The sequence below is a fragment of the Marmota flaviventris genome, chromosome 4 (genome assembly GCF_047511675.1).
Source record: "Marmota flaviventris isolate mMarFla1 chromosome 4, mMarFla1.hap1, whole genome shotgun sequence".
NCBI lineage: Eukaryota > Metazoa > Chordata > Mammalia > Rodentia > Sciuridae > Marmota > Marmota flaviventris.
The window spans coordinates 83,453,165-83,469,797 of record NC_092501.1 but is presented as its reverse complement, the minus strand read 5'-3'; the positions used below and the strand labels follow the sequence as shown (position 1 = coordinate 83,469,797).

Genomic DNA, 16,633 nt, shown 5'->3' with positions numbered 1-16,633 from the left:
TAAAAAAAAAATTTTAAAGAAAAAAATGATTGAGCATTTCATATTGGAATTGATTGGGTAACCTGGTAGTGCTGTTGTGTTTTTTTTTCACCCCAAAGTCTACTTCATAGTTGGTGAACTATGGAACTTAAGCAAATTCATCCTCTTTTTTTAAATTGTTATGTCTTTTATTCCTTAAAAGTTAAGGAAAGATGACCTATTTCATTGCTACATCATATGGTAAATGTCTCTAGTACTCAGAGTTCCCTTACATGGCTCTGCCTCTTCCCCTAACTTATTTTTCTTTTTCTTTGTGTACTTAGTATGTTGCACTGAAATTTTTCAAAATAAGTTGACAATTACTTATGAACTTCTCTATGGGACTTGCTCCTGGGAGATATTAAGATGGTTTTGTTCCCTGCAGAGGAAATAAAAAGAAATTTCCTCACTGTCCTTAACAGACAGTCTAAACTATTTTACTAGTCTCTTCTGAGAAACTATAATACTCATAACACACAGGTAGTGGCAATAATAATCTATTACAATCAAAACTAAATGTCATCTATCAAAATATATTTAAACACATATGAAAGTGTGTTTCTACTTCTCTTTTAAGAAGTTGAATTCTCTAGACTTTAAAAGTTGCATTTTCAGCATTTGCCTTTCAGTGTGTTGGTATATATATGAATAAAATATAATTGATGATTTAAAAAACAGTCCTCTACATCTATCTTTACTAGAGCAAGTTGAAAATTGTATAGCTAAAGAACTGTAGTCATAACTTTGCTAACTGAAGTTGGTACACATCATATGGAGGTAATCAGATTTCATTCGGCTGGCAGTTCTAAAAGCTGCAAGCTCTACTTTGTTTTTCTTCAATTTTCAGCAAGATTAGAAGGTGCTTGCTATCTGTACCCCCATCAGCAGTCTGTTTAGGGAGAATGGCTTTCACTAGGTTCATTCATATTTTTCCTTTCTTTTTTTTCATAAATACAAGCATATTGAGAATTCACATTTGGTTTACTAAAAGTTCTTTTAAGTGCAAGTATATGTGTTACCAAAAGGGACCTCAAACCTAAAAAAATATGCTAATTTAAATTTCTTGTAATTTTGTCTCATGATTGCTTAACCTGCATATGAATATCAAATTTGCATAATAATTTTTTTGGAAAAATATCTTTTTTTGCTTTAAATTTTCCATCCTCTTTCATCTTCCATCTTTTTTTGTAATGAATACACTGATTTCCAGAAAAATAATTTCCATATTTTGAATTCTTTTTTTCTCATAGACCATTAACTTCAGACATTTAAGAAAATTCTCTCCCTTTATCCTCCCTACATCTTACCCCATTGTTTTACTGAATTCCTATTTTGATGTTTATTATTGTCATCTTTTCTTTTGGAAATATGGAGTGAAAGAACATTCAGGACTGTTAATAATGCCTTCATGTAAGGGGGCGGGGCTAAGCAAAATCATCATGTGACAACACAAAGATGATAGCAAATATTTGCAAATCATATACATTCATATATTTTTCTAGTATCCAGAATATATACAAACTCTTATAACCCAAGAACAAAAAGACAACCCAATTTACAAATGGCTTAAAAAGTTATTTCTCCAAAGAAAAGCTGATGATCCCATGAAAAGATGTTCATTTTTACCACTAGTCTTTAGTGAAATACAAATCAAAACCACAAGATACCACTTTGCTCCCACTAGGATGGAAAAAATAATAGAAAATAGTGTTGGTCAGGAAGTAGAGAAATTGGCACTCTCAGACATTGCTAGCAGAAATGCAAAAATGGTTCAACCTGTGCAAAGCAGATATTCCCTCAAAAAGTTGGAAATAGAGTATTATAAAACCCTGAAATTCCACTGGTGTTTATAACTCCTCAGATGTGTATGAGTTATTCCCCCTACACCAAACAAATGGTGTCCTCTGCTTCAATTCAATTCCGAGACTACCTATAGATGGAATCAGATCCCACATACAAATCTACGAAAATTTAGTTAATAAATTAGGCACAGTAAGAGATTAACACTAATAATAAAATAGAACAGTGATGACAATATATTGTAATAAATAAAAGCATCACTACTTTTGTGCTGTGGGATAAAAGAAAATAGGACTTCTTGGACATAAGCACTGTAGTAGCATGACAATTGACGTGATTACCAAGATGGCTACAAGGTGACTAATGGCTAGGTAGGGAGATGCTGGACAAAGGAGTTCTGCCCTAGACAGAAAGGGATAGTGTGAGATTTCATCATGCCACTCAGAATGACATGCAATTTCAAACATATGAATTTTGGAGTTATGGAATTTTCCATTTAATATGTTCAGACCAGAGTTGGTTTCCAGTAACTGAAACCAATGAGAATCGGAGACTGCCATACAGTTTTCCATGGCCCCATCCCCACAGACTTATATTTAAGACTTAAGGTGTGATAAGAGAAAAATTCTGAGATGTCCTCAATTTAATTACAAAGGGCTGGAAGAGGAGGAAAGGTGGGAGAAATTAACCAACTCCAGGCAGAAAAAAAGATTGCTTCATAGTCCTGAATATGTTAAAGCAACTCAGATTCCATCACAAATGCCTTAGATGCCACTGCATCCTGCTTGCAACCCCAACCAACCCAGAAGCAAAAAGTACTTCTCCTTATAGATGCTCATCTTATTCCAAAGCCCTTCCCCAGATTTTCATTACAAAGAATGTTCTTAGCTCTGGTCTAGTAGACATTTTTCCAACTGCTACCTATCTCTGATGCTGGGGACCTAAGTAAGAACTTGTCCCAAGAATGTTTTTTTTTTTTCTTTCTGGCCAGCATCTGTAATGGCTCCATAAATCCTTTATTTCAGAAATCTCTCAATCTCACGAGTTTAGATATAGCAGATGATAGAGATCTGCAATGAAAAAAGAAAAAGAAACTAGCTACTTGAGAAAGTGACTGGTGCCAGCTTCACGCATGAAGGCCCCTCGCATATGGTAGTCTTCACTTTGGGGACCTAGTATTGGTGTGCAATTTCATGGCCAATGCCATCCATGTCATCTGGGGTTCTGCCCTCTGGAAAGGAGGAACCCTTAAGAGGTAGAGCCAGGACAAGGAAACTGCTCAGTTTGGTGGTCACTAGGAAGATGTCTTTGAGAAACCTGGGGGTACTTCCCAGGACTGAGAAGAATTTCTGGGTATGGTGGGGCTTGTCCCTGAAAGCAAGAGGTAGAGAAATGTTTAATGCTTGTATAGTGTGAAGCCATGCTGTTTAACATCCAGGCTGAAAAACTAGATTGCTTAAAGATAATTTCATATTTTTTTTTATTAAAACAATTCAGAAGACACTTTCGGATCCTAGGTTCCTTGAGATTTCTCAGAATTAAAAAAAAAAAAGAAAAAAAGGAAGTTCCCTTTATCCTGATGTTTAGATTTGATATAAATAAAAAATTTCCATTATCAAAGCTGTCTCACCAGTCTTCGGGTAAAAATATAAAAAGATAAAAGAACCATTGTGCTTCTTACATTAGCAGGAAAGGGAATGATGGAATTCACAGTGTAGCCTCACAGTGGTAGTAATTATTCCCATCCAAACACATTAACTTTTCCAAACCAAGTGCAACCCCTTCTCCAGTTTTACGGTCTCAACCATAGTTTTGTACCTTTTGGATTAGTAAAAGATTTTCTTTGGCTTTTGCAAGAAGGCAATCTCTCAGGAAACAATTGAATTAAACTCTGTTTGTTTAAAGAGACCTTGGATAGTAACTCACATCTGCATTTCCTCAAAATGGAGAAATAAAAGGAGAATGTTCTGCATTGTGTGATATTCAAATAAATGGGAAAATATTTAACAAATTCCATGTCCTAAAAATGCTAGTGTCCCAATAATACTTTAAGATTTGATAAGTCTTTAAGATTATTTTGCAGCTTTACAGTATCCAGGACACTTGCTTCATATTGTAAATTCTTATATAACAGTTATCTGGAGAGCCTCCAACTAGCCAGCATTCATTTCCTAATTAGAAGGAAAGTTTTATGTTTTTTTTTTTTTAATGTTAGAAAATATACTTGAATAGGCTGAAGCTCAATCAGTTAATAACTGCTATTTATTAAGCATCTGGCAGGTCCTGGGCATTGTGCTAAATTCTTTGCCATCATTATAATGTCTCTTCTAATAAGTACATTATTAAATAGGTTAAAAACTGTTCAAATTTATTCCCTTTCTAAAATTTCCTAATGATCTAAAATGAAATGCCCAACCTGTGCAGAATGTCATCCAAGTAACTTTAACACGAGAATTGCTAGTATGCCTTTCCCAGTTATTTTTAATGAATTGTTCTCTAATGTTACACAAATGAGATGATATGTCTTATCAGAAAAGATAAACAAGTCATTGGTATTCTTAATTTCTCTAAACAATTTCCTTTTCAGTGGGTAGCAGTTTGATTTAATAAGGCACACATACTTTTAGTTATTTTATTCCTGGAAGTGGGTCAATTTATTTTGGAAACATGAGGACCTGAAGAAAATATTGGAAAAATGGAAAGCAGAAAAGTATAGAAGGATTTAAGATGATTATCACTGGGCATGAAGAAAATAAAGTTGACAGGAAGGGAGAAGGCTGCTTCCAAACTATCTTCAACAGTATGAAGAAGTGGGTGAGGTAGGGTAGCTCAGTGGTAGAGCACTTGTCTGTCATACACATGCACAGGCCTCTTGAATTGGATCCCTCATTCCTCAAAATCCAAAAAACAAAAAAACAAACAAACAAAAAACTTGCCAATTAACTTCTAGTTTTGGAGAGTGAGGGGTAGCCATGCCAGTTGATAGGACCAGGACTAGTTAAACACTTGAGATTAGAAATCAATTATTCCTCAAATCATACTACAAAACATAATTTTTTCAGGTTTGTGATAAAGAAAACAACAAATATGTCCAATACTGGTTCTTTTAACCTTGGGCAAAGTTGGTGACTTTCTTCAAGTAAAACATTTTTAATCAAGACAAAATTGTGACTTCTACTAAATGTATCGGGTAATTTCCAATAGTATTTTTAACAAAAACTCTAGAATAACATCTACCTTTAATACTTTGTTTTTCTTGCAGCGCTGGGGATTGAACCCAGAACCTAATGTATTTCAGGCAAATGCTTTACCACTAAGTTACACCCGCAACCCTGCACTTTTAGTACTTCTGAGAGTGAGAAGAAAGGTTGAACGAAAGAATAACTTATTGCCTAAGGGCTATAGGAGACCTGGTCGCTCTTACATCTGTAGAAGTCATATAATTCTAATTCCTGAACACTCTAAAGCCATCCAGAGTTAGTTTTAGATGTAGGCAATTTACATTTATAGACGGGGTCAAGCAAATTGGACAGTTTAAGTAAGCCCTCAATGAATGGGAACATAAATATGTTAGGTCCAATAAATGGTCATATTTATGGAGTGTAGTAAAACCTCTATCTCTCTACACTTGGAGAAGTCTTGCCAACTGGACTGAATGCAGTGATCATGATATTGAGTGCAGAAACTACAGGAGAGACAAAGTTGAAATTGAACTTACAATTTCTGTAGTTCTTTTTTAGATGCACTTGAATATTCAATATCCCCATGGTAGAAAATGGATAATAGATGCTAAGAAACAAAGAAAAAAATAAGAAAAAAAAATCCCAGAAAACAAACCACTTCCTTTTGAACTCATCCATACATTTCCAGAATCTATATGTGGCTGCCAAATTCAATCTAATTTTTAAGAAAATATTAGCCATGTGCAGATTGATAGGAAGAGAAGGATTACACCAGACTCTGAAGTAATAAAAAAATGGGTAAGCAGCACCACAGAACAGTTCTGAATGCTGTTTTATTCTTTGTGATAAGTCCTTGTCTTAGAAGTGAGGTTAAAGATCTGGGCTTGGTTTACTTTGAAGACCAAGTATGAACTAGGCTTGGTAGCATGAACTTGGAATTCCAGCTATTTGGGAGGCTGAGGCAGGACGATTGCCCAGAAGTTCAAGGCCAGCCTGGGCAACATGGAAAGACTGTAAAACAGAGAGGAGAGGGAGAGGGGAGTAGGGGAGGGAGGGAAAGGGAGGGAGACAGACAAAGGAAGGAAAAAAAAGAAGATAAGCTCTGAGTGTTGGACTAAATCTATTTAGTCTACAAATTTCAGAAAGCTTGACCTCCAGTTCAAGAAACAGTAGTGACACAGGCTGGCAATTCAGTGACTGAGTTCAGGAACAGGAGCAAGCTCTAACCCAGGTGATATCACAATAAGTGAAATGTGACTTCCCTATGAAAATATTTTGACATTGTCATGTCTTTAATTCATTGGATATTCAAAGATACCCAAAGATACCTAGGATAAAGAAAATTTATCCATGAAAACTAGGTAGTTCATGAACATCAACTCTTCATAATTTCTTATTTAATGACAATTGCATTTAATTTCACAGTCAGCTATAGATCTCAGCAAACTTCAACTTTCACTGTATTTTTCCCCCTAAGAAGTAGGGTAAGGGCTCTAGTTTCTGACAATAATAAAATCACATTATGTCTGATTGACCAAAACAAAGAAATCTGTTTTTTCTTAAGTGTTTTTTTTTCCCCCCCAATACTGAGGATTAAACCTTGGGCCTCACACATGCAAGGCAAACACCCTACCACTGAGCTACATCATCAGTCTTTGTTTTATTTTTTTATTTGAAAATGACTTCAAATTTAAGGGAAAAGTTGTAAGAATAAGTAGAGTACGAAGAAATCCTATAGACCTCTTTATCAGACTCACCAATTGTCAACATTTGGGACAATCTGTTTTATGTCTGTACAGTGACTCATAGAAATGTATTAACCCTGCTCCTTCTAATTTGGGACTGTCATATAGAAATGTAGACAAGAGCACCAACATTGCTGGCTACATATTTGTTGGCAGAATAGAATTAAACCCATTCTCTTACACTAGTCATTGATTTATGCTTTTTCCCTCTTTTCAACAAATTATTAAATCTGAATCATATACTTGTAAGAACATTACTTGGATAACCCACTCCCAACAGCTTGGTTAACTTTATATATATTACAAGGCTAAACTTTGGCTTTAAGTATTAAATTGAAAAATAAAATCCCAGTCTTTTCAGTACAGAGAAAAATATTTGAAAGTCATAATCTTCCCCAGATTTCTTAGCTTTGGCTCTTGCACTCCCTCTTCTGGCTAAAAGTTGGCAATGGAACAGTTCAATAAAACATGTGGATCTTAAAACTAGTTTTATAACACAGAGTCTCCAGATTAGAACTATAGTTTTAAACAAAAGGAAGGCACTGAGATGATACCAGTGAAAAAGAAATTTAAAAGATTAGTAAAAAGATGACTTCAATGTGGAAATGGCATCCTCTGCTTACCTTTGGAATGTCAAACTGAGAAGCCAAGTTTTCATGGCCAGTGGCAGAGTCAGGAAAGGAAGAAGTGGGGGTAAAGTTGGGGATCAGACTGTTATGGTCTAAAATAAGCAATATAGTTTCATAAGAGACAAGTCATAGATTATTAATAAGTCATACTGATAAATCATCGGCTATAGATTAATAGATATGAATCAATAAATAGAAAATAATAAAAATAAAGTTAATGTTAAGATAGTTAAATATGTTTTAAGCTTTAAGATAAAAAAATAACAATATATTAGTATAAACATATAGCCTTTATAGTACCTAGACATAAGACTTAAAGATGTTAGTGATAAGGTATAGATAATAAAAGTTATAAGTATGTGTGTGTGTGTGTATGGGACCACAGGTTAACTATAGTCATAGGCAATTATTAAGATGATATATCTTAAGTTACAAGATAGAAATAATTAAGACATAATCATATTAAGGCAAAAATTGTTGTAGGCCAACATTAATAAGCATGGCTAATGTGACTCCATTGCTATTCCTGTAGGCAAGAGCCATTTCTGGGAAATCAGCGTCTGAGCTGTCTTTCCCAAAAGAGTTGAGTTTACTGTACTTTGTACTCTGCAAATGTACTAAAACCCAAACTGTACACCCACCTTAGAGGGTCTTTAGTTCTGCTTAGGGGCTCTTAAGTTCCCCTAACTTCTGTTTTAGCATCTGTTATTGGCTGGCTTGCATGCTAGGGACTTCCCAAGGCTTGTGGTTTTCATTCTTAAATTCCCAACACACAGGCCAGGAAATGACTGTTCTCCCACAGAGCTTCAGTCTCTATGGGTAGGTGACAGTCTCTGGCCAGGTAAGTAAAGCTCTCTTTGATTTGAATTCAGACTTAGAATGTTTTCTGAAGCAGCTCCTCATAATGAGACACAGGGAACAATGATCTGATTACCATGGTTTTACTTTCCTCTTAGGAAACCTTTCTCTAAGTCACTACCCCTGAGATCTAGGCTCCTGGAAGGCAAGAACCCAGCCTAATTTGTTTTTGTATCATTCATAAATTGTGCATTATCTTATTGAATGAATTAAGAATGGGAAACTACAACATGAGGACTATAGAAAATAAAATTTTACTCTCAGTGGGATTCATGCAAAATGAGTAGATTTTAAATGTTCTTACCATAAAAATCCAAAGATGGGTAATTATGTGAGAAGATGGGTATGTTAATTTGTTCATTATAGCAACCTTTAAACTATCTGTATGCATCTTATAATATTATGTTTTATATCTTAAAAATACATAATAAATTTTATTTTTTAAAAGGAGATAGCCAAGAAGAAGTGGGGAAAAAGAGAATGGGCAACTAATGAATCTGCTTTTGTTTAATGTGTGTAGCCCTGCTGCTCAAGTTTAATCTGAAATGAAAATATTAAAGTAATAAATTTCCATAGTTCATAAATAGTAAAATATCTAGGAACTATTAGGTTTTCAGTAGACAAACTTAAACACATCTCTCTGAATTGTCACATTTTTCAATTTGATCCTGAAATCCAACTAATTTGCAGAAATTAATAATTCATTTAGAACCCTAATAATCAAGCTGGAATAGGCCATAATGGCAATCCACTTGATACCCCAAACCTACAGTTATCCATTTGGTTTTTAAATATCATCCTAAATAATTCTACAGAGTCCATACTTTTGGGGAAACTGTTCTGGGTTTAATCATATCTCTAACACTCCAATAAGTGAAATAATTGTCACCATGTCCTGGTACTGAGAGCTGCAATAGGGTGAAAAGCTGAGGCATCAAGGCAGGGAGGCAGCCTTCTATACGAAATTAAATTCAAATCTCTAAGGGACCAGTTTCTTTTTTTCATAGCTATTCCCTGTCTTTACATCCTTTTCTCTGCTGGGACTCAAGAAACCTTTCTATTAAGCCTTTATGACAATGTAATATTATAACTAATTCTGACCAAAGGCAAAAATAGCAAAAAGTGCTGGGCATGGTGGTGCACATCTGTAATCCCAGCAGCTTGAAAGGCTGAGGCAGGAGAATTGTGGGTTCAAAGCTAGCCTTAGTGAGGCCCTAAGCAATTTAGCGAGACCCTGTCTCAAAATAAAATAAAAAAGAAGGGTTGGGGATGTGGTTCAGTGGTTAAGCACCTCTGGGTTCAATCCCTGGCACCAAAAAAAAAAAAAAAAAGTAATACCTATCATTTGTCAAAGATCTATTGTATGCCACATATTATCTATATCCATTGCCTTATTTAATATTCTAAATACCATAGGGATCATAGAGACACACAGCTCAACTTTGGTCTGGCTGTAATCCCCAAATCCTGCCATTTGCCTTTGGCTTCAGCTTTGGAATCTGGATTTAATGGTATTTCTGGCATTCCTGAACTTGTGTATGATGGAAGTGTGCTTGGATTGGTCTCCATTGTATCTGGTCATTATGGCATCATCAGTAAGAAAACATTCAAATTTGTTGTTAATATTGAAATACATACATTGTAACTTTTAAATAAAGGCAAGCATTCTACATGAAACTCAGAGTAAAAAAAAAAAATTCCCTTCTGTGTTTAGTGGTTGGAATGCTATGGATCCATTGGCATATGAATTTATTTTTATTATCACAAGTCAGTGTAAAAGTTATTAATTTTATGCAAAAGAAAGCATGTTAGCTTTAGGATACATATCCTTCTAGTCAACAAATGTTCATGCAAATTTAAATTAACATACATACAAGAATAATAAAGATTTATAGATTGAATTATAATTCAGGACTTTGCAGAATTGTTTTGGAGACAGTTCTTGACAGTTAAGTGACATTTTGAAAGTATTTACTTTTTTATTTTTTAAATTCTATTTAAGCCATGATCTTCTTAAGGAAAATGATTGCTTGGAAATTCTTCAATATTTTTTATGGTTGCTTTAAAATATGCAAGTTCACTTAGAATTTCACAAGGAGGAAAAACTTCTAAATCATTCTCCAACAAGGTCCATGATAAATCATATTGAAATCAGAAATAATAAAGACTACAGGAAAAAGAGAAGAATATTTGTTTTTAAATGAGCTCCTCCAATATCTTGCTTTTCTACCAATCATAGTTGAAAATGGGCCCTATTTGTTAATATGTAGGTAGCTACCATAGAAGAAATCCAGCAGCTGACAGTGGAGAAACTACTGTTTCTTCCCCATCATATCAAACTTATAACATTTGATTCATTCATTTTTGTTTTGATGGTAGTGATCAAACTCAGGGTCTTGCACATGCTAAGCACACACTCCATCACTGAGTGAACATCCCTAGCTGTGACCAATAAAACTTGAATGATAAAAGCATGTTAATGTGATAGTTTGACCAAAAATGGCTCTAATTCTCAACTCCTCTATGGTCTCGCAACTTTGAATCTGACCTTGGAACCCCTTCTATCAAGAGATGAATCTATTTCCCCGTGCTTTGAGTCTGGGCACGTTTGTCATTTACTTTAGCTAACAGAATACAACCCATGTGACTGAAACAAGTCCTCAAGAAGCCTTGCACATGTCCTCCTCGCTTTTGGCTTCTCATGCCATAATAGCAAGCTCAGTTATCTGCTGGCAGCTGAGAGATCACATGGAGCTGACATGATCTCCACATCATAGAACAGAACATTCTATACCATCAGTCCCCAGCCTACCTGCCAAGTGACTGTAGCCACAGAAGCTGAACAAGCCTAGAGGAGGTCCATGGGTTGTGGTCCAGATAATCAGAATCACTCAGCTGACCCATAGGATGGTGAAAAATAAAAATAAATATTTATTATTAAATACCATTGAAGTTTTGTGGTTACTAGTAATGTAGCATTGTGTGGTAAGAGGTAACTAATGTAATTAATGACTACTTTTTCAATAACAATATTATGCTTATTCTTGTGATTAGAATATTCCTTTTTGGAGTGGGAGGGTAATACTAAGAATCAGGTTTATTCTTTTATTCCAGAAATCTATGTCATGATGGGGATATTTGACTTTGGCCTCAGTAAGTTTAGCACTTGGCCATCAAGAATTCAGCTAAAGCGTGAATGTGGTGCATGTCTAGGAAGTAGGAATCATTATCTTCAATTTATAATCATTTATACACACACAAGATGCTCATGAGAGTTTGGAGCTTTCTCAGGTCTATCTCACTCTAGAACTATGTTCTTCTTTTTATTTTTATTTTTTACAGTGCTGGGGATGAACCCACAGCCTCACATCTGCTAGGCAAATACTCTACCACTGAGTAGCACCCTCAGCTCTAAGAACTGTGTGCTTAACACTAAGCTATATCCTCTCTCAGTAGGGCATTTATCTAGTGCTTGAGGCACTAGGTTCAATCTCACACACACACTCACACACCACAAATATCATATGGATAAATACTCAAGTGAAAAAAAGCAATTGATTGTATGTCTGAAAGAATGGTTCCCAAGACAGTTGCAGCAGCAGTAGCACCAGGAAACTTGAAATGAAGATTCTCTGGCCTTACTCCAGTTACATTCAGAACTCTGAAGTCTGGTGTTTATTTGTTTGTGTGGTAGGAATTGAATTCAAGGCCTTATACATCTTGAGCACATGCTCTGCATACTGTGCCACTGAGCTATAGTCCCACACCCTTTATATGATTCTGGTGTTTGCTAAAATCCGGGAGCCACTAGGCAAGAAGAAAGGTGCCATCAGAGGACTTTTTTTTTCTTTATTCACTTTTAGTTCTTGGTCTCTGATCAGAAAGGTGAAACCAGGCAGCTCTTGCCTTCCTAGATCTCTGCTCCCAGAGGTTCCTGGAGAAGTAGATTTCCTTGTTCCTTGGCTCAGAAAGTAGGGAGAGGAAAGAAGGCCAAGAGCAGGATAGGGTAGCTAGCAACAGCTTGGCCTGCCTGCAACTGCCTTACCCTCCTTTAAGTCTTCATGGCAGGTCAGCAGCCTTTTCTGCTCCTTCAGAGCTCTGGCTGCTCTCACAAGGTCAAAGTACCCTCTACACATGTCATGTGCAAAATATTTCAAGGAAAGTGCTTTGCTTCCAGCTGTGAAATTGATTAGTGGCCTTAAATCCCCAAAGAGTGTCTAACAGCAGCTGGAGTTGCTATTTTAAAACTGGACAAGAGAGGGGAAGGGGAATTATTATGTATTGTATAGGAAAAAAAAAATCTAAAAAAATATTTTTTTTTCTCCAAGTCGGGGAGATCGGCACACACAGGGGAAGAAATGTGCAAGGAAGTGTGATATAATTTTACTTCCTACATTAGAATTTTTTGTTTGGATAGCCTGAACTGTAGTTCATTGCTTCTTCTGAAATTAGTATCAAGAAATTTAGCTTTCAGGCATTTAAGAAATTGCAGAGTTGGGAGATGAAATCAGTGCTTACAGCCTCTTTGGACGTTGTGTTCTTTGCTAATTGCTTGACCTGGGTGAACTGTCTTACTTGTATTCAGGAACACTCTCTGAAAGAGCAGATGGAGATCAAAAGTGCCTTGTAGAATAGACATGGTGGATTCTAGAGACTACTAGGTCTGGATTTTTTTTTTTTTTCTACCAGATTTGTTGCTCTCCATAAGAAAGAATTTTAAAGGTCCAGTTAAAACTTGCCAATCATTCATTGCCCAGGGACACTGAATCTACAGAATAGCTCAGCCATGGCTCAATCTGTTAATGCAACCAAAACTTTATCAGGCAAACATTTATTTTGCACCTCCTATGGGGTAGACAATGTGCTAACCACTGGGGATATAAAAGTAAAAAGACAGTGTACAGGAAGCAGACAAATGAGATAAACGAAGATTTCAATAAGGTATGTAGAGGTGGAAAGATGTGATCCCTTTCCTCCCCATCTTAAGGGTCACGGTCAACACTCCCATAACAAAACACAGGTTAACAAGAGAGAAACATAACAAATACATTGAACCAAAGTTTTACATGACACAAGAGCTTCAGACATACAGATCCAGGGAAAATTATCCATTTTTATGCTTAGGTTAGGTAAAGAATGAACAGCTGTGTGGGAATGTAATTGGACAAAAGTATTTGAGAAAACAGTAATAGACTGAGTAGGGAAACCCAGCAAGGCCTGTATGTTCAGATTCTTCTTGGTCTTTCTGTGTAGCATCCCTTCTTCCTGCTATGGACAAGATCCTCAGAGGGTATTTAAAAAAAGGTGAAGGAAAAGGGGAGAATGCAATCTTTCTAGATTTTATGGCTTGCTTTGGAGGAAAAGAGGAGGGAGAGATTCTAGCTTCCATGACCCACCTTGGGGAAGAGGAATTCTTGTTTCTCTGACAGCTTTGAGGGAGACAGAGGTACAGGAGACTAGAAGACAGAAGAAGGTTCAAGAGACTTTGCTTCTAAGTGCCTTCCAACCTCCTTTAGTTTAAAGCACTCAGAACACCAAAGCACCAAACTCAGTAAACTGGTTCCTTCGTCATAGCTATCCATGCATGCAGCGCAGCTAGCTCTTGACCTCTAAAGAGCTGGGAAACTCTTAACTAGGAAACACAAGGAGATGTGACCAGTTGGTGGCTCTATGTTGGAATCCCCTGCGTGTGCGCTCGGCTTTACGAATTAAAACTCAAAGATAGTGTGCGCGGTGGCAGACCTGTGCGACCTACTGGTGTGCATCCAAACCACCTGGAGAACTTGCTAATAAAAAGACTTATGGGGCGGGGTTATGCCAGTTTCTGATTCTGTAGGTCTGGGGTGATTTGATTCTGTAGGTTTTTAACCACTTGCCTGATAGTGTAGATGGGTCCAGTCCACAGAGAAGCGCTTCCATGGGGCACGGGGCTTTTGAGGGACTCAAAAGTGAGAAGGAAGAAAGCTGAAAGCTCATTGTGTCAAGAATATTCTCCTCGGCTCTTAATCTCCCTTTCAGTTCTCTCCCTACCCCTTTCAATTCTGCAGGAAACCTCTGAGCAAAATTGACCCATCCCTGGGAACGCTGGACCAGAGAACACTGGGTCTCTCTGCGCCCCGCCCCTCGCTACAACTCACTCCCCTCAGCTCCCCTCCTCCCGCCCTGCCTCCGCCCTCTGCGCCCCGCCCCTCGCTACGCCCCGCCCTCGCCCCGCCTCTCTCCTCCAAGCTCGTCCCTGGTCTCTGCTCCCCGCCCCAGTTCCAACTCTTGGCCGCCGGCAAACCAGAACTTGCCGGGAGCCCGAAGGGTGGAAGGAGTCAGTAATGAGGAACGTGGACCGTGAACTTGGATGGTGTGGGGGAACTGGAGCGGGGAATGGTGTGCGGGGGTTCAACCGGGCCTGGATTGGGGGGCGCTTGAAGATACGTGTTTCCTGCGCTCTGAGCGCAGCGTTGGGCAGCTCTGGCCAACGGATGTTTAACTCGAGGGCAGGAATCAGGGTATCCTGAAGGAAGCGTCAGCACCCAGGAAATGTCCCCGACTCAGCAGCACGTCAAGGACCGCTTTCCTCCTACCTCCAGCTTCCCTTCTCCTACCCCTGGTGCGTGTTCTTGGGGAGAAGAAAAGAAGGGTGAAATCGCCCTGTGATTGCAAAGATAGAAAAGGCCAGATCATCAAGAGCTATATGAAGGCATTTGAATTTAATCCTAAATGCAGTCATGGAGATTTTTAAGCAGAACAGGGCTAATCTATATCGGATAAAAATTTAATCTTTTGGAATTCTCATGGCTTATCTAAAAAGTTCCCTAATGGCGGCTTTAGTGCCCACTTAACCAAATTATTTCCTTAGGATAAACAATTGAAAATGGAGTTAATGGAGCAAATGTTATATCCACCCTTAAAACATAATATGTGTGTATGGATATAATTTAACTAATTTAAATTGTTTAACCCTTTATGAAATTATTGGCTAGGAACAGGTGGTTTTATTTTGCTATAGTTTTAACCTCTGAGAGACTTCCCTGCCCCATTAAAACCATTTATTTATCCTTTTGTCTATTTATTTATTTATGCTGGGGATGGGTCGGATCACCCAGAACCTCATGCGTGCTAGGCAAGCACACTACCACTGAAAAGTACACCCAATCTTTTGTTTTTATAATTTTAAAATAAGAACTTTTGAAAACTAGACAATAAGTTTCCTCTAAGACGTTCAGTTTGTGTCAGACAAATCTTTATCTTTCAGAAAGGAATACAAAATATCTTTCATAGGGGAATTCAAAGTATATGAGAAATATTAGATGTGGATATGAATGTTAGACGTGATAATATTTCATTGTGTCCAAACACAAAGAAACCTTTTCTCAAAATTCTGTTTTTAATTGGTGCTTTATAGTTATAATAGTGTTGTTTCATGTTTGTACATGAACACAATATAACAATATAATTTGGTTGGTTTTGTTCCCCACTACCTCCCCTTTCAATGAAAACTTTTAAATGGGGAGTACAGATTGTAATACTTTTACCTCAGCATGTAGCCATGTCAAGATATGAGTTAAGAATGAAGTTTGCTGTCAGTAAGTCAAATCTGAGAAATAGTGGATTACCCAAATTAATAATTTTATGATACTCAGGCCAAGACTGAAATATTTCAGAAGGTCATCAAGAATTGGTATCTTTTTACTTATTGATGTATGGGATATGTTTGTTGCCTCACAGAATATGGTTGCTTCACTTCCAGTATCAGGTCCATGTAAATAAGAAGAGGGTGAGGGATGTAATTCAGTAGTAGAGTACTTGCCTAGCATGCACAAGACAAAGCCCTTCAATCCCAGCACTGCAAACAAACAAACAAACAAAAATCCTGTAGGAAATAAGAAAAATAGGAAAAGTTAACATGCCCACCATGTTAACAACTTAGTGTAATCCTCTTTTATCATTCAGCATCAAGGGTGTCATATGGGCATCTTATCTGCAAGGGAAGCTTTGAAACTATAATGAACATAACATATTCTCTAATTCAATCAGACTGTCAACAGGAAAGACAAGGAGAATGGATGTTGGGTAGACAAATGAGCTTTCAACACCCTAGAAGTGAGGAAGATTGTGGAGTGACATGAGTCACATGGATGAGAAAAGCAAATAAAAATTTAGGTCTACAAATAATAAGGATATTTTTAATAGTGATCTATCACTGTGTAGCAGTTTATTCTAAATATTAGAGACTTAAGAGTAACAAACATTTACTATCTCACAGAGTCTCTGGGGCAGGAATCCAGATATGTACTAGCTGGGTCCCCTGAATCAAGGTGTCTCACGAGGCTGTAATCAAGGTGGGAATTGGATAGGGTTATAGTTCCATCTGAAGGCTCAGGTGGAGGAGAGCCCAGCTCCCAGTTCA

General features: G+C 37.2%; 1 protein-coding gene across 1 annotated transcript in view; it reads right to left on the bottom strand.

Moving 5' to 3' along the window:
- Window positions 1-14,549: 14,549 nt before the first annotated feature.
- LOC114097622 (phospholipid-transporting ATPase IB-like) overlaps window positions 14,550-16,633 on the bottom strand; it is a 155,435-nt gene continuing 153,351 nt past the window's right edge. Inside the window, 1 exon segment of the mRNA XM_071611730.1 lies at window positions 14,550-14,737. Within this exon segment, the coding sequence (XP_071467831.1) occupies window positions 14,550-14,737 (188 nt within the window).